A 20,000-nucleotide genomic window follows, 5' to 3' on the forward strand; every position below is an offset into this window, starting at 1 on the left:
GGATAATAATGAAAAAAAAAACGAAGTAGCAAAAACTATTTTAAAAGGAAACGTCTCAATCCTTACGACTACCACAACAGACTTTCGTGTACCTTCCGTGACCCAAGTCAGTTCCTTGACCCGAGGAAACGCATTTTTTTTCCTGAGAAGTCTAGAAAGATGACCTCGTGTGGATCGATATGTTGTCGTTGTCAGATAGCGGCTAGCTGGCTTGCTTTCATAAAATACAATCATCTATACCTGCTGTACAGTAATTTTTTGAGTGATTTATGTGTGTGTATATATATATATAAATATATATATTATAGATATATATATTAAATATATATACACAAATATAATATATATACGTACATTATATATATACACACACTAAAGGCACTGGTAATGATAGTAATTAAAATATACATTTGTGTGTTTTTCAGGTATATATTATTCTGGAACTTTACACCATTCCACGAGGTGACCTGTCAGGCATAACTAAAGGATGTTTGCAGAGTCCCTTCGGCCCATTACTACATCCACTTTTTACCTTCATTTCCGCTTATTTTCTTCAGTCTTGCTGTCCAACCACTCCATCATCCTTTTTTCACTGCCTTGAGTGTTCAATGACTGAAATCGCCGTGATAGCCTACATTTCATATAATATAATCAAGCAGATATCATCCAGTAAAAAGAAACGGATTAAGGTCAAACAATGAAAAACTCACCACCACAAAGACACACACACACAAAATTATAAAAAAAAGTGCACACGATAATTAATTTTTTAAATATATATATATATATATATAATATATATATATATTATATATACAATATATATATTATATATATTATATATATATATATAATAATATAAATATATATAAAGAGGTACATCCAATAAGAAGAATGAAGTCAAATTCAAACACTGAAAATCCTACAACCATCAAATTACAAATAAAAAAAGCAATAAAAAAAACCGCACACGAAAATGACTAACAAAATAATATATATTATCATATGATAAAAAAAGAGGTCTGGTGCACCTCGGGAGTAGACACGAGGGCGAGGAAAGGAACCAAGGGCAGGAAACCGGGCAGCGAGACATACCCAGGAGATGACGCAATACCCAGCTGCTGCTTCAGGATACAAGAGGAAGGAAGGGTCTTGGGTATGTCGAAGTTCAACAAGATGCAGGTTGGGGGAGAGAGAGAGAGAGAGAGAGAGAGAGAGAGAGAGAGAGAGCGCCCGCATTTACAACGAAATAATTACAGGGACGAAACCTTGCATTAACTATCATCAACAGACTCCTACCGTAACAGGATGAACGTGTTTAAAGCGCGCAGCATCATTTCTGCACGGCTGCAAAGACGTACATACGTACACGTAACGTCCGCACGTGCCCATATGGCCATGCACCTGTGAATTTCAACGCTTAGTCTGTGCGGTTTTTCGTGCAAACTTATTTGATAACAATCAGACAACAAATATAAGAGGAAACATTCCCCCCACAGACGTTAACTCTGGGCCTCGATAAGGGTCAGTAATAATGGTTTTAAACCGTCAGTAATAATAATTTTAATCTTGCTGCATACCTTTGTTTCAGGATTGGAGAAACGAGTTTTTTTTTTTTTGTCTACCATTACATAACTTTTTATCCTATTTGAGCCTTCATACATAAGTGAAATAGCCCATGTCGAGATAAACATTATAATAGCCTATTAGATTAGATAACTAATACACAATGATGAAATTCCAGCGCACAATATTGTCACAATATCGTTACCAATTCCACAATGCACAGGCCTCATCAGCAGTGCACTGGCTTTTGTTTATTCAAACTTTCTACCTTTCCAAGAAGCCCCAAAACTTCTCTAAATATATCATGTTCTCACATTTTCGCCATATGATCAAACCACAACAACGTATAAGTTACCAATTTTCATTCCTCACAACAAACCTCGACAGTCGACAATCTTTACGGTTCCAGTATCCCGCTAAATCGTAGGAGTAAAATGATACGAAACCTTGGCTATACTGGTTGATTCTCGTGTTCATGAGCTCCACAAATACTAGTTTCCCAACATGAAGAGTCCAAAGACACAAGCATATTGAACAATAACAATGCAACTAGTGATTAAATGGTACTGTGCACTGCTGCACTTGCTACATCACGGGGAGACGGTGAAAACTATGAAACGCAAAGGAACTAGCACGAAACAAAAAAAAACAAAAAAAATCGTACAGAATACTGTAGCAAATGAGATTTTTTGTACCAACACGAGAGAGAGAGAGAGAGAGAGAGAGCTGCTTGCATATGAAACAGGGTCAGGTGAATATGGCACATGTTTTATAGCAACACATGAGAGAGAGAAGAGAGAGAGAGAGAGAGAGAGAGAGAGAGAGAGAGAGAGAGAGAGAGACCTGCTTGCATATGAAACACAGGATCAGGCGAATATGCCACATGGCAGAAGGAAAGATTAGAGATAACGAAGATACGTGAATGCCCTCTGCTGATAAGCGATCCACACTCGCAGATGAATTATACGAGTGCCAACAACGTCTCAGTACAAAGGGTCCACGTGAAATTGGGAGTCGAAATGCTCTCTCCACCTCCCGGCATTGCTGAGCGCCACTGGAATTTACGATGCACTTCCGAGAGAATTGGCCTTTGCACCGATGTTGTCAAATTATGGTGAAGGTTGCCCTCTCTGCATCGTGCCACTACATGTGATTGTTTGTTTGTTTGTATGTATGGTGTTTTTACGTTGCATGGAACCAGTGGTTATTCAGCAACGGGACCAACGGCTTTACGTGACTTCCGAACGTCGAGATTCGTGAACTTCTATCACCAGAAATACACATCTCTGACCCCTCAATGGAATCGTCGAGAATCGAACTGGCGACCACCGGGGTGGCAGGCAAAGGCCATACCAACCACGGTAAATGTGTGCGTCTTTCTGTGTATGCTCAATCCAATTCACTGCCGCTTGAACCTGACAGCTAAAGTTTGACGAAAGCTGACCCTGGACATGTTACTAAATCTTGCATTAACTACCATCACTATCATCTCTGCTTCATCCCTAGTCGGGGCCGCTGTTTGTAATGCACCTCCTCCAGCTGTTATACAATCTTGATGTGGGGTGTACTTTCATGGAGTATCATGACATATTTAGGTTTTTTTATTATATATATAATATATAATACACACACACACACAAATATATATATATATATATATATATATATATATATAATATATATATAATATATATATATATATATATTTGACAAGGCATGTCGTCCATCCCATAATCATCTCTCCTCCCTTATCCGGTTTTGAAGGAATTTAATATTTTCTTCAATAATTATCACTTTAACAGACGTCACACCATCTTAGGTCAGATGAGTCAATTAACAGTTACGCAGGTAGCATTTTCATATACAGATAACAGTGAGAGAGCCGATCCAGTCCTGAACTTGTAGAATGGAAAGGAAGATAAAGTAATAATCACTTCCGTTGCGTGAATGTTAACGCAGAAATAAACAAAACAGAAAATACGAGTGGCTTGAAAAATACCATATGTTGAAGTCGAATGTTAGAAAGTCAAAAAGCAACGAAAAATGAAACCAAAGAGAATAAATTACTAACTACATTATAACCAGAGTGTAGGGTTATACATTTTCTTCCGGAGATTTAATATTTCCATTTTTTCGAAGCAAACTTGGACTATAAATAAGTAAATCTCAAACAAACAACCTACAACCAACTACAACCGAAACCATCCGGAATAATCTACCAATGTGATGCAATTATTTCACACTTTCCATACGCACCTCAACCAAAGAACCAAAACTAAACAAAAGCTTTTTCTTAGTAACATAAAAATTCCACATTTTTCAAGTAACTTCAACCAAAGAAATAAAAACTGGCAAAACTACAACCAACACCATCCATCCGGAATAACCTTCCAAATTGATGCATTTGTTTCGAATTCTCTAGACGCACTTCAGCCAAAGTTAACCAAAGTGAAAGCGGATCACTATAAACTCCACATTCCTCCAGTAACTTCCACTAAAAATGAGCAACAACCAATAACAACAACAGCAGCAAAACTACAACCCACAAAACAAACGTCTCTTGACCTCTGTTACAAAACCTACAAACCCACAAACGTCCGTCTTGACTTTCTCCAAAAACTACAATCCACCTTAAAAACCGTCCGTTCTTGACTTCTGTACCAAAACTACAACCCACAAACGTCCGCCTTGACTTCTGTACCAAAACTACAACCCAAAAACAAACGTCCGCCTTGACTCTGTTTACACTTACCAAAACAAACAAACCCGTCCGCCTTTGACTTCTTGTACTTTAACAAAAACTACAAACCCACAAACGTCCGTCTTGCACTTCTGTACAACTACAACCCACAAAACGTCGTCTTGACTTTCTGTACCAAAACTACACCCACAAAAACGTCGTTCGTCTGCTTCTGCCTACCAAAACTACAACCCACAAACGTCCGTCTTGACTTCTGTACCAAAACTACAACCCACAAACGTCCGTCTTGACTTCTGTACCAAAACTACAACCCACAAACGTCCGCCGTCGTTTGGATTCTGGTACCAAAACTCAAACCCACCAAAGTCCGCCTTGACTTCTGTACCCAAAACCAAACTACAAGCGCCTTCACAAAAACATCCGTCTTGACTTCTGTACCAAAACTACAGCGGTTCACAAACAAAAATCCGTCCTTGACTTCTGTACCAAAAACTACAAACCCACAAAGAACGTCCGCTCCTGGACTTTCTTGTACCCAAAACACAACCCACAAAAGGCCCGTCCGTTCTTGACTTTCTTGTACGCAAAACCTACAACCCACAAACCCGTTCCGTTCTTGACCTTCTTGTTACCCCCTACCAAAAACCCAAACCCAAAACGTCCGTCTTGACTTCTTGTACCAAAAAACTACAAACCCAAAAAACACAACCGTCCGTTCTTGACCTTCTGTACCTTTCTACCAAAACCACAACCCAAAAAACGTCCGCCTTGGATTCTGTACCAAAAACTACAAGCCTTTCAACCAAAAACATCCGTCTTACTTCTGTACACTTACTGTACCACTACAAACCCACAAACGTCCGTCTTGACTTCTGTACAAAAAAAAACTACAGCATCACCAAAACACCCCACAAACGTCCGTCTGACTTCTGGTACCTTAACAAACCCACACGTCCGTCTTGATGACCTCTGTCCCACTACAACCCACAAACGTCCGTCTTGACTTCTGTACCAAAACTACAGCTCACAAACATCCGTCTTGACTTCTATAGTAAAAGGAAACCATGTACAGGAAATTCCCCAGCCATTACCGCAGAGGATGAGCTGTCAATCAGCGAGACGGATCAGCTGACAACGGACGGAAATCTCAATGAATTGAAACCCTTGCGACTACTGACCTAAAATACGCTTTAGCTTAGAACAGAGACGGTCATGGGGCTTGCAACGCCATCCCATACAGACTTCCCCGAGAATCGTAGGTTTGGCGGCTTGATTTTTCTCGACTTTTTTTTTAATTTTTTTTTTGTCAAGTTTGGGTATTTTGATCTAGTGCGTGAAAGACTGGGTCCCAGAGGTGTATATTTTCAAGTTATACTCATCTTGGAGGAAGGGCCCATAGCCATTGAGTATGTAAACTAATTTATTATTATTATTATTATTATTATTATTATTATTATTATTTAGTAGTAGTAGTAGTAGTAGTAGTAGTAGTAGTAGTAGTAGTGTGCCTAATTCCAGCAGCTCATGGTCATAAGCAGAAATATATAGTGTAGTTACAATGTACCGTACAAGATACTTCCGCATGAATACAAACAGTGACAGCTACACCAACTACTACTACTACTACTACTACTTACTGGATATACTATACCTACTACTACTACTACTACTACTATTACTATTACTATTACTATTACTACTATTACTATTACTATTACTATTATTATTATTATTATTAATTTATTTGCATAGTGTAGCTACAAAAAATTAAACGACATATTCGCTTGAAGATAAATAGTGACAGCTCCAACAACAACAACAACAACAACAACAACAACAATAATAATAATAATAATAATAATAATAATAATAATAATAATAATAATAATAATAATAATAATAATAATAATAATATGGTACAAAGACCAGCAACTAGTGGAAGGTATAACTGCAAAAACAATTTATCTTTGATATTGTCTCACTATTATCCCATCAAATTAACGCTTCCAGTTGCACACGGCATAAAATCGATAGTCCGACCTTCCAATTCGTGCCCAAGGACTTTCGTAAAAATATGGCGAATATTTCTTGATCAAAAACGACGCATAGCGGCTCACAATTTTTGTTTTTTCTGCTAATGAGGCCATTCGGCAAAATTGAACTCTTTAACCGGTCGACTGCTCCCAACCATTTACCGGGTCATAAAGTACCAGGATTCTGCCCATGCCCTTCATTCCCTTTCGGCGTTAGTGACCCGTGTTACTGCATCATCATATATTTCCAAGTTCGTTGGCTGTTAAAAAAATAGTCTGAATATTATCCGGGACGTTTATAAGCAACATAAAACGACAATTATGTACAACTCAGCTGATTGGAACGGCTAGGACATATATAGAGAGATTTTTTATACTATATTTATAAGGCAGATTTCATTACCTTTCATTAGAACGCTGCTAAATGGAACGTTTTTACAAGTTTCTCCAATGCCCTGTGGAACATTTTTACAGGCTCCTTCACTGCCTAATGGAACGTTTTCACAGGTTCTTTCATTGGCAATGGAACGTTTCACAGGCTCCTTCATTGTCTGATGAAACGTTTTTAGGTTCTTTCAGTGCCCAATAGAACGTTTTTAGGATTCCTTCATTGCCTAATGAAACTTTTTTAAGGTTCCTTCATTGCCTAATTAAACGTTTTTAAGGTTCCTTCATTGCCTAATGAAAGATCCACAAGCAATTTCTACAGGTGCACTGTTAGCACTATCCCCCCTACGAGGCAGGCAGCAATAGGTGCCATCTGCCATAGGGATCATTCCACGCGAATGGCTTCGAAGTCGCTTTAAAAAAATGACCGCGCATGGCCCAGTACTTTCCCCCTGAACCTATTTGCGAACACAGCGTCGCATTCAACACCGTCCGTCACAAAAATCACCAGGATGAAGTCACAATTTTTAGACATTTAATCAGGTGATCTGACCTTTCACGATAAAAGAAAATCTAGACGGGATTAAAATAAATGTTAAAAATAGGGGTGGTAAAATGACTTAAAACAAAACAAACAGGTTCATTACCATTCGAGCCCAACAAAGCTTTGGGCTAAAAAAAGAAAGAAAAAAAAAGCGGTTCAATTGTTTTTTTTTTTCCTCTTGAAGTTACGTTCCGCCTCTGACGCTCAATTAAGGCTTCAGTATGATAAGAGAATGACATGAAAGGTGAATGACGTAATATTCCATAATGACTGGGGGATTCGCTGATCTCGTTTTGTTACAGATTCAAAAAAACAACCCTATCTTCACCTTTTTTTTAATGACTAATCCATAGGACACCTGTTACTAGTGTGGTGATGCAAAACGTACGAATTTTAAGGTGTTGGGTCATCGTAGACCGCAAATGAAGTATCGATCCGAGGGAGTAATTTGTGGTCTAGGTGAAATATACAGGCTAATGTAAATATACGTGACAGCCACTTTAGACGATCATACAACAACCATACATTAAAATACATCAATCATACATTAATATACTCTCATTAATATACACAACATATGCAGATGTATAAATCATACATAAAATATACATAAGAATAAATCAGACATAAAATATACACAATTATCAATCATACGTCAAATATACGTAAGTATACATCATACGTAATATATACACAAGTATAAAATCATACATCAAATATACAAAAGTATAAATCATGCATCAAATATACATAAGAATAAATCATACATAAAATTACACAAGTATAAATCATACATCAAATATACACAGTGAATATAAATCATCCATCAAATATACACAGTAAGAATAAGTCATATATCAAATATACATAAGAATAAATAATACATAAAATATGCACAAGTATAAAATCACTCATCAAATATACATGAGAATAAATCATACATAAAATATACACAAGCATAAATCATACATCAAATATACATAGTAAGTATAAATCATACATTAAATACACATATGGACATCCAAACAAGGTACTTAGCAGCACAGTTCCTTATGGGTTACAATCGTAAGCTATACATGACCATGAAGTAGTACAAGAACACTCTCTCTCTCTCTCTCTCTCTCTCTCTCTCTCTCTCTCTCTCTCTCTCTCTCTCTCCTTACTTAGGTAGCTAAGCATTACCTGTCTCTAAGCAACTTTGGCAGCGACCCACCATGTATGACCACATCTCAGGTACGTCAGTCACCTGTTGACCTTGACGAAAGAGCGCCATGGAAAATTTGATGCATTACTGCATTTCTTATTTTTAACTTCTGTGGGTTCTTTCAAATGAACTCCATAGTCTTTGGAAGCTTGAATTTCACGTCAATGGCTCCTGTATAGGATTGTTCCATGTGAAGAGGGGTTTATCCCCTGGATAATAATAATAATAATAATAATAATAATAATAACAACAGGAACACTAAGCACGATCCCAAGATCCCTGAAAAGGAATCTAGCAAAACTAGAGGCTGAAGTAGCTCCAGGACTCATGCAGAAGAGTGTGCTCCAAGAAACAGCGCACATAGTAGGAAAAGTGACGGACTCCTATGGAGGCAGGATGCAACCCGGAACCCCACACTATGAATACCACCTGTCGAATTGGGGGACTGTGATAGCAGAAAAAAAGTAATAATAATAATAATAATAATAATAATAATAATAATAATAATAATAACACCACTTGATGCAGACCAAATCTCAGCAACGTCTAAACTCAGCTAATACACCCTTCACTGGGAAGAAGGCCCTATAGGTCGTGCAGGCCCAGAGGGAAGGTCAGGGTGACCTGCATTAATTCACCGAGCAACGCCTCCAATTACAGGCCTGACTGCATTACCAGGTCTGGCCACACAAGCATTCGCGCTGTTTTGCTTTCAAAGTAATTATTCTAAGAATTCCGTTGTGGTCTAGTCACAGTCGAATTCTAAAACCTTCGTAATTAACAAAAGGGGCTTTATTTGCATATCTTTTCGAAAGATGGATATAATAATAATAATAATAATAATAATAATAATAATAATAATAATAATAATAATAATAATAATAATAATAATAATAATAATAATAAACTTGATTCGATGTCTTTTTCTTCTGTAGCATAGAAATGAAAAATTGCAAATAACTTTGCATACAATTGATCAATGCAATGGTACATTTTTTTCGAAATAACTCCATACAAACAAATTTATTAATACAGTGACGCATCCATCCGAAACAGATGACTCCATATAAACGAATTTATTGATACAGTGGTGCATTTATTCCGAAACTCACAATACCATACAAACATATTTATTAATACAGTTGCGCATTTATTCCAAAACACAAAACTCCATACAAACAAATGAATTAATACAGTGGTGCATTTATTCCAAAACACAAAACTCCGTACAAACAAATGTATTAATACAATGACGCATCTTTCCGGAACACACAAATTCCGTACAAAACAAGTTGATCAATGCAACGAATCGTTTTTTCTTTCGAAATGAATTGCTCCATTCATAATCAAGATGGCCCGTTTCGAAAACCAATTCCCATTCATCGGCGAATCACCAAAATGAAAGGTCTCCCCTGAGATATGAATTGCCTGAAATCTTCTGTTCAAACCCGAAAACAATTTTTCTTAATAAACACACCTATATAACGTCCGCTTATTTCCATGACTCTGTGGATTCATCCCTCCTAACTGCTACTTCGTTTCTATTATAACTAAATTAACGTTCGCTGTTTACAAGCATGTACACTACGATCGTCAGATATGCTCTACGTATGTAATCTTATCACAAGGTTAATTCAAAACCCATTTACCTGCGAGGTGATAACAGCAGAGCAATAAGCCATAAAAAGGTAAAAAGGTATTAAACGTATATATACTATATATATATATATATATATATATATATATATATATATATATATATATATATATACACATATAATATTGACCAGTTTACATTTTATATACATATAGGTTATAAAAAGAATGCATGGAAAAAATAGTAACGATACACATAAATAATTCCTAATAATCTCCTACAAACAGAAAACAAAACTTGCATCTAAACAAGGCGTGATCCGACCTCCAGCTTACTCGGGGCGCGTGCAAGATTTTCCCCTCAAGTTGTAAACATTATATTCCTAACCTTTGACGTAAATTAAACGTGCTTAAATCTACGGTCAAATAGAGCCTTGTTTCACCAACAAAAATTAAAATAAATTTTATATTTTATTAGAAATAAATTTTCTGTACTGTTTAACATGCATGCTATTTATTTTTAACATTTTCATTCTAGTAAATAAATGATAAATCTCCCATCCTAAAGTTCCTGTATGTTTAACTCGACGCAAAACCCCCTTTTCAGCCCATTTCAGGATCTCCCACAGACCTTTTCTGACCCCAGACTACAACAACAACAAAGTTGCTTGTAGGTTTACTGCACGAGTAAGCAAAAGCTCCTAAAATGTTTTAACACACCCCTATTGAAAAAACCTAGATTACCTCTACAATGTAGAATAGTAACAAATGAACATTGATAAATGAATGAACTCCATAAACCAACCCCCGACTTATCTTCCAAAAGGATTCAGAAGCAGAAGGCAATGAACCTGAGGAAACCGAGCAGTGTCAGGCTTCTTAAGTGAGGTCAGTCGAAGCTATGACCTTGTTGTTACGCAATATTCACGGGAGGAGTGAAAGGGATCATCTTGCACGAAGGAGCTGCGACGTCATGAGGCATCTGGCAATCATCCAGAAGGAGAGGACATTTTTGTGACGAGTCATGAGAGAGAGAGAGAGAGAGAGAGAGAGAGAGAGAGAGAGAGAGAGAGAGAGATACCAATACAAATTACTAAAACTGAGAGGAGCAACTTACCAAAACTGTATGTGTGTGTGTGTGTGTGTGTGTGAGAGAGAGAGAGAGAGAGAGAGAGAGAGAGAGAGAGAGAGAGAGAGAGAGAGAAACACTTCTCATCAAAACTGAGAGAGAAAGAGAAAAAGTAACACTTCTTATCAAAACTGAGAGAGAGAGAGAGAGAGAGAGAGAGAGAGAGAGAGAGAGAGAGAGAGAGAGAGAGAGAGGGGGCAAGGTGCGCAAATCACAAGTTTTCTTTTTCCTTCTACGTCAGGCTGTCTCCTTATATCTACTTTAGGCTCAAGCAAAAATGAATGCAACTTTGCCCTTATAAATAACTGTTCTTGAATTAGCCAGGAATGAATTCGATCTTCTTAACAGATCTCCAATGGGATAGGTTCGATTAAACCAATGCTTGTCATTTCGAAGTAAGTTTAAATACCGCTAAGTGTGAACGCACATATACACAGGTATTTTAAAATTGACACGACCGTACGCAAAATCTGCATTTAATCAATATATTACCAAACCTTGTCATTTGTAAATATAACTTAAAATATCTGTGTGTAGAAACACACACACACGTACTAAAATTGACACGGGTGTACGCAAAATCTACATTTAATTAAAGTTCTTCACGAAAAATACAACCCAAAATTTACCCTTCCTCTCTCTCTCTCTCTCTCTCCAGCTCATTTCACCCAATGGCCGCCCATAAATCCGACACTAACCTCGCTAAAGCCCTGATGTAAAAGTTGAACGCAGTTTCATGTCCACTGGTTCTTCGCCCTGGAAATGAGCCCCGCTGATTTGTTGACAATTTCCCTGGTAAAGTATCGCCTCTGGCACCCCCTACCCCTTCCTTACCCAAACCACCCTCCCCCAGCCCCCCCCCCTCCCCTATCTCCTGGCCCCATCTACCACCATCCTATCCCATCACCTCTTCCCAGTGCCTTGAGGGAGAATGGCAGCAAGACGGGAATACTTGAATTGCATTACTTTTAATTTGGAACTGTGATACAATGACCGAGTGGATAAGGGCACTGTCGTCTTTGTTTTCCTTTTCAATTTATAGATAATCACAGTTTTCATTCGGAATAATTATCCGTGAAAAGTGAATTCGATTATGATAGGTATTTGTGCTCTGTTATTTCTCTCTCTCTCCAAACTTGTGTGCATATATACAAACACACATACAGCATGTACATACATAATTAATATATATATTTATATATATATATATAATATATAAGTATATATATATATATATATATATATATATATTATATATATGTTTGTATATATAAATCTATTTATATATTAATAAAACCGACAGTCACATTATCAAATTTCTGACCCTCATCGGGATCGAATCCAGGCCTCCCAAACGAAAGGTTAGTGCACTACCAACTGAACCACACAACTGACCCCACGTATTTCCTGGGCAGGCCTGCCCACCGTGAATCATACACTATATGCATTAAGCTACACTTGTCCTTTAATATCCAATTCGTCCTACCTCGGAATTAATATATTTTCATATATGTCAACCGAAGGGGAATTTTTTTGTTGATGATAATAATTCCGTCCCCTCGTGGACTCGAACCAGCGCACATTAGAGGAACCAGCACTTCAGTGAGGTTAACGACTCGGCCAACGAGTCGGTAACATCACTGAATTCCAGATACCTCCTCTGTGAGCTGGTTGGAATCCACGAGGGAACGGAATTATGATAAACTAAAAAAATCCCCTTCGGTTAACATATACGAAAATATATGAATTCCGAGGTAGAGCGAATTGGATATTAAAGGACATTTGTACCTCAATGGATGCGCGCTATATATATATATATATATATATATATATATATATATATATATATATATACAATATAAATATATATATATATAAATGTCATATCACATTACCATGATTCATATACATATACAGAGCTACAAATGTCCTTTAATATCTAATTCGCTCTACCTTAGAATTAATATAGTTTCATATATGTTAATCGAAGGGGAATTTTTTAGTCGATAAGAAATTTTGTCGGCTCACGGGCGAAGAACCATCGAACCCAACAAATTCAAGAGGCACAGTGAAGTCTTAAAACCACACCGCCATATATACATACATTATATATATATATATATTAATATTATATATATATATATATATATATATATATATATATATATATTATATATATATATATATATATATATATATATATATATATATATATATATATATATATATATATATATATATATATATATATGGCGCTTTTCGGCTTTCGACTGCAGAGGCACAACAAAGCGCAGGAAGTCAATTTTCGCCAGAACACGAGTCCTTTGCATGCATTCATTTTCACCTCTCTGCAATGCAAACGTTCTCGCGAGGCCTGAGAGAGAGGAGAGAGAGAGAGACGAGAAGAGAGAGAGAGGAACGAGAGAGAGAGAGAAGAGATGAGGAGGAGAGAGAGCCAGCCCCTCTCCCCTGAACCAGAAACTCGAGAGAGGCGAGGAGGATGTGATTTTCAAATAGACGAAAAAAATACTGACAACACTACATTTGCATAACGAAGAATGCCAACCTATTTATGAGAGATGAGGAGAGAGACGAGAGAGAGAGAGAGAGATTGGAAGAGAAAGAGAGATTTGAGAGAGAGAGAGAGTTGGGGACTAACCCAAATATAAAACAGGGAGAGAGGGGACCTAACAAATCACCAAACCAAGAGAGAGAGAGAAAGAGAGAGACTATCACACAAATGAATAAAACAGAGAGAGAGAGAGAGAGAGAGAGAGAGAGAGAGAGAGAGAGAGAGAGAGAGAGATTCATCAACCCTTTGGAAGGCAAGCCATGACAAATTTCCATATTGCAGCCATGAAATCAGATTCAGAAAAAGGGGTGGAGGAGTTCAGGTCGAGAAAGGAATACCTTAAACCAATATTTCCTCTCGGCCAATCCCAGCAAGTCAACGAAAAGTCAAAGCAAATCGCAAAATCACCCTCTGACATAGTTGTGGGGTGGGGGTGGGGGGGGGGGGGGGGGTGCAAACTTGTCAAGGACGTAACAGGTACATTTAGAAGGAAGTCATCCATTACTTTGAATTTAGTATAAAATGTTAGGAAAAGTTATCTGCAGGATAAAATGTTGGACAAAGTTCACTACATTATACAATGTTGGGAAAAAGGTCTCTACAGGATAAAATGCTGAAGAAGTTTACCTACGGGATAAAATATTTGAAGAGCCAAAAAGGTCACTAAAGGACAAAATGTTGGGCAAGTCACTATTGCCAAAAGGTCACTACAGAACAAAATGTTGCAAAAAGGTCACAGGACAAAATGTTGCAAAAAGGTCGCTCCAAGATAAAAGGTTGGAAAAAGGCCACAACATAACAAAACGTTTGAAAAACGTCACAACAGGACAAAATGTTGGAAAAAGGTCACTGATAGAAGGTGAAAAAAGTCCCAGATAGGAGGTAAAAGGTCCTATGCAAGAATAAAGATGATCACCGGTATCCTAACAAAAAGGCCTCTATTGGCACATACGAAAAGTCAGTTAAGGTGTCTCTGCTGTAATGCTAACACACAATTTGACCAAAACTTTCAAGATTAAAGGATTATAGATAAAATAACTTTCATTATGTATCACTGATGGAATGTGCAACGAGTGTGTAGTAGGTCAGCCTGCGCTAAAAGTAAATAAAAATTTTTTTTGAAAGTTTCAGAGCAATCAGCCAAACCAATTCTACTATTTGCAAAATACCAACTCGTGAATACTTCACTGTGCGGATAAATTCGAGTTACTCTCTTCCCAAAAGATACGGCCACTCAATCGAGATAAGCCAGAGGTGAAACCCCTGACTGCGTCTGCTGCAAGCTGTCATTGCAATGTCAGTGTAACAGATTCTTCGAAAAACTTTCCGAATCAGAGTCAGGTACCGTAAGAGAAAGTTGGCTTATGGATATATGCACACAGATCACATGAATGTCCTCTTATAACCTTAGTTTCAAGCAAGGGTCAGTGCTGGCAGGAGCCAAAGTAAGCCAGAGCCAATCCTAGACCTAAGCGTCACAATTGCCAGCCATTACAATCAGACAAAAGCGTCTTGGTGGCGCGATCGATATAGTCTTGACCTGCCACCTCAGTTGACGCGAGTTCGATTCTCGGGCATTCCATTGAGGTGTGAGAGATGCGTATTTCTGGTGATGGAAGTTCACGAGTCTCGACGTGGTTGGGAAGTCATGTAAAGCCGCTGGTCCCGTTGCTGAATAACCACTGGTTCCATGCAACGTAAAAACACCATAAAATCAAACAAACAAAGAAAACAATCAGACTAGATTGATTGATTTCAAGCTAACTGGCGGCGCAATGCTAAGGACTGCAGCAGTATCTTCAAGTATACTAAAAACATCCTAATCTTCAAAATCATGTAGTTCTGCTCTGCTCGATTTCTGAAGCTCCCAAACATGAGCTAACGCCAAAATGGGACACTAAAATGACTTGCATTTTCTCCCTTCGGAAAAATATATAAAAAAATTCTTTTTCTGCCTCTCTCCTCCGACTTACATGTTGCTAGGTCCGATTTTCAAAGACACTTGAGCCCTTGGAAAAGGCTAAGGTCACAGGAGGAAAAGAAACAAAAAATGAAACATCCTAGACCCTATCACCAAGAAGGTTACGGGTCAAGCACAACTTGTTGCCCGAATGTGGTCATGCTGCCCGAGTGCCGTTCTTTACCCAGCTCATCTGTATTGCAGTCTTTATGGCAACACAACTTCGCCCGACAACCAACATGAAAATACCAAATTTGAGATAAGAAAAAAAAAAAAAAAAAGGTCTGGGAAGCGACACGACAAAACGAAAGGATCCACAGACATTGCAAACTGCACATGTGCAAAAAATGCCATGACTTTTAAGAAACATTCTCCTTCCATACAAGCCATTAACAGTAGAAAACTAACAGCTCTTTTTCAACATATAAATCTTTATATATGAACTGTACCACTTTCAAATAGAACATTTGTTGAAAATAACACACAAGGGTATAAGCATTCTAAAATCGAATATGTACCTAGAGGTTTTAATGACTATAAGCATTCTAAAATCGAATATGTTCCTGGAGGTTTTAATGACTATAAGCATTCTAAAATCGAATATGCACCTAGAGGTTTTAATGAATCACGAATAAAACTAATCTTAAATAGCAACCTCTCGTGACTGAGAATTCAACGTTCGCACAAACGAACGATTTGCAACCTGGCTTTCAAGACATCCAACACATTCCTCTGCTGTCCCAGACAATCAAAGCCAAGCAATAATCACAACTTGAGATGCAGACCTGTGACGACGTCCAGAGATCCATCAAAATCCAAAAAGGGGAGGAAATGTTAATTCGAGACACAAAACAGACGCTTGCGTCCACAGACCTCAGGAGAAACTGAAGGAAGGACGTTATCGCTCTCTTATCACCCAATAACAACTGATAAAAGGCATTAATAAGGTTATGCCTAGATTACGAATGCCTCTCTGAGCTCTAGGTAAGAATGTGTCATTCTCTACGTCAGAAGTTGGTCAAAAAGGTGTACGAGGCTTTCAAAGCATTTGGAGTAACTAGACGCAATAGCATTTTAGATGCATCACATTTGATTAAACTTTAAAAAGGAGATTTGAAATCTATAATTAGCAACGTATGACATAAATTTGGTGACCTTGAATCCAATGATAGCTATTTTTCTCATTCCGGCTACAACAAACAAATCAGAAGACAAAATATTTCTTAAAATGGATGAAAAAGTTTCACACGAACAGGCACATTTGTAATTAGCATATAAACACACTTTGCTTGAATGAAACACCTGCCGTGTAATACCCAACTGATAAAACAAACCAAGTAGAAATAAAGACTTCGTCCGAATAAACAATTACGTTAAGATTCATCTTCAAAAGTGTTTTCTTTCTTTTTTCTAGCGACTCGTTTATTATTTGTATACGATGTTAACTCATGTCTGTTTTGCTGTTTCTGTATAATCGTAAATATTTCTGTTTGAATATTTAACTTTATTCTTTGTCATATGAATGTCCATTTATTTATGCTACTACAACCACTACTACTACTAATATAATATAATAAAAATAATAAATTGTACGTATCTTTTACATAGCGCAACAATTAACTACATAACTGAGGAATTATAGTGGCTTCTCACGAGACTGCCAAATTTCTTGGCATTATTAATAATAATAATAATTTCCTACCAGCTTAATTCCTATCAGTTACGAGCCCACATCAAGGTTTCTTTTACTACAATATTCGTTGACCAATGAATAAAATAACCAGTATACTGCACTCACACGCCACTTACTTACCCGCCTCTCTCTCTCTCTCTCTCTCTCTCTCTCTCTCTCTCTCTCTCTCTCTCTCTCTCAAACATGTAAACATGACCTTTGCAATGAGAGGATCACACAGTTTTACCACCAGATTATAAAAGAAAAATAAATAAAATCTGTCGCCGTGAAAAAAAAAACTTAAATCTCAGTGTGAAACAGAAGCACAAAATGATTTTATATTTTACCCGCTCTCTTACAAGAGACCGAGGACTTGCCGTTGTCCTGTGTTGCTTTCAACTTTTTTTTTCTTTTTATACCTTTCCTCTCGTTTAAAACCATGGAGACAGAGAGAGAAAGAGAGTTACTCAAAGGTGGCATTCTGCACGGCTGGTCCTCCTCGACCTGTGGTCTGAAAATGAGTAAGCCGTGTCATGCACGGGGAAAGAGAGAGAGAGAGAGACGAGAGAGAGAGAGAGAGAGAGAGAGAGAGGAGAAGGGGTGTGTGTGTGTGTGTCTCGTGAGGTGGTGGGTGGAGGGGGATGGAAGAAACAAGAATAAGTGTCGTTAAGAGTTAGGAGGAATAGACAAGAAATATATATATATATATATATATATATATATATATATATATATATATATATATATATATATATATATATGCAGAGAGAGAGAGAGAGAGAAGAGGTGGTAACAAGGAAAAGAGGAATATAAGCAACCACATGAAAGGAAACAAGAGGAGGAGGAGGAAGTGTAGGAAAGAGGAATAAACAAGAGAGGCAGGAGGAGGAGGAGGAGGAGGAGGAGGAGGAGGAAACAAAAAACTTCCATTATCCTTTGCTCTCCCGATTTCAAAAGTAACAAGTTCAAGCCGTCTTTAGAACAACCTGCTCTGAGAGAGAGAGAGAGAGAGAGAGAGAGAGAGAGAGAGAGAGAGAGAGAAGAGAATCCATTAAAGATGCGAACAATAATAGCTGCCAGAGGCGCCTGCGCACCATTTACATCTTTCAAGAGTGAGGGGGTTCCCCCTTTCTTGGGATACTACATCTGTCCCACTTCTTCCATCTCACTACACACGACTTGAATTAACACGGAAGACCTTAGTGGAAATATGTTTGTTTGTTTGTTTGTTTGTATTCAGCAACGGGACCAACGGCATTACGTGACTTCCGATCCACGTCGAGATTCGTGAACTTCTCTATCACCAGAAGTACACATCTCTCACACCTCGATGTGGTCGAGAATCGAACTCGCGGCCACCGAGGTGGTAGGTCAAGACCATACCAACCACGCCACTGAGGTACTTCACTTCGTGGAAATATGTCAAAGTCACATACTTACATGAACATGCGCAAATAGCAAGCCCAAGCACTGGGACCTATTTTTGGAATGGAGTCCATGATTTAATGAGTAATGAAATGTAAGTATGTAAAGATAGATATTAACAATCTAATAAATATTTCTGCGTTTGGTCATAAAATAATAGTTCAGTGGTGCAGCATTGGTCTCACATTTGATAGGTCCGTAAATCTTGGACTGTTCCCCCTTTCAGTATAAGCAGGCGTGACGTTTGTCAGCGTCAGCTGATAGTAAAAAATCTATAAAAAAATAAAAATAAAAATAAAAATATAAAAAAAATAAATAAAAAATTTCGCTAATTTTAAAATGCACCAAAAAGTAAAATATATATATCTAAGAAACACCAGGATTTTCTCACAATTAAATCATGTCTACAAAAACAAAATCCTGGGCGACAAAAAATGGAAGGAAACGCTACTAGAAAACAAATATAATTTTTACATTCTTGCAGTATTTCCTGCAACGTTTGACGCCCTGCTTTCATTTTTGTAGACATGATTAATTGTAATAAAATCCTGGTGTCTCAAATAAATAAATTTTTCACTTCTTAGTGCATCTTAATAAAAACGTGCTTAATATTTTCCCCTCTTTTTACACTTTTAGTTTTGACACAAACTGTAACCAATTTATAACTGTAGCTCACGAAATTGATATCCTGTCGAGCCAAAGAAGGTTTGAAAAATCCGTAGAGTTTCTCACAAATTCTGATATACTGGGAGAGGTCTCTGAGGGGTCACTAGAGGTCACTGCTGACCTCCTGATCATGTAAGGTTGTATTGTCACCAGGATTGAGTACCCGTGCGAAGTTTCAAGTCTAGCGGACGAAGGGAACGAGTCGAAAATTGAGTTACAAGATTTGACCAAGACTAAGAAATAACCAAACAGAGGAAAACAGCAAAAGCCAGCTCAATAAAAGCGTTTAAAAAAGAAAGGTCATGGTTATAGCAACATCATCCAGCAGGACATGAGAAAAACAGAATTCCAAACGCCTTCTAAATAGGACATTGTGAACCTTGAAGATTGGATAAGTTCCTGCAAAAGGAGGTTTATTTCAAGCACTATTTTGCAGTTGAAACCATTCACAGATGTCTGCGTAGAATTTTTGCCATTTCTTTAATTTCCTGGTACAGAGAGAGAGAGAGAGAGAGAGAGAGAGAGAGAGAGAGAGAGAGAGAGAT

General features: G+C 37.6%; 1 protein-coding gene across 7 annotated transcripts in view; it reads right to left on the reverse strand.

Moving 5' to 3' along the window:
- LOC135197036 (CD2-associated protein-like) overlaps positions 1–20,000 on the reverse strand; it is a 434,027-nt gene that overhangs the window by 310,943 nt on the left and 103,084 nt on the right. For 2 of the 7 annotated variants that reach the window (XM_064223972.1, XM_064223961.1), the window contains exon 1: positions 16,478–16,600. The exons of the other annotated variants lie outside the window; for them this stretch is intronic. In XM_064223972.1, the coding sequence (XP_064080042.1) occupies positions 16,478–16,501 (24 nt within the window). In that variant the 5' untranslated portion in view covers positions 16,502–16,600. Of the gene's footprint in view, positions 1–16,477; positions 16,601–20,000 lie in introns of those variants that run through there. 7 annotated transcript variants of the gene reach the window in all.

This window comes from Macrobrachium nipponense, chromosome 18 (genome assembly GCF_015104395.2).
Source record: "Macrobrachium nipponense isolate FS-2020 chromosome 18, ASM1510439v2, whole genome shotgun sequence".
Lineage (NCBI taxonomy): Eukaryota > Metazoa > Arthropoda > Malacostraca > Decapoda > Palaemonidae > Macrobrachium > Macrobrachium nipponense.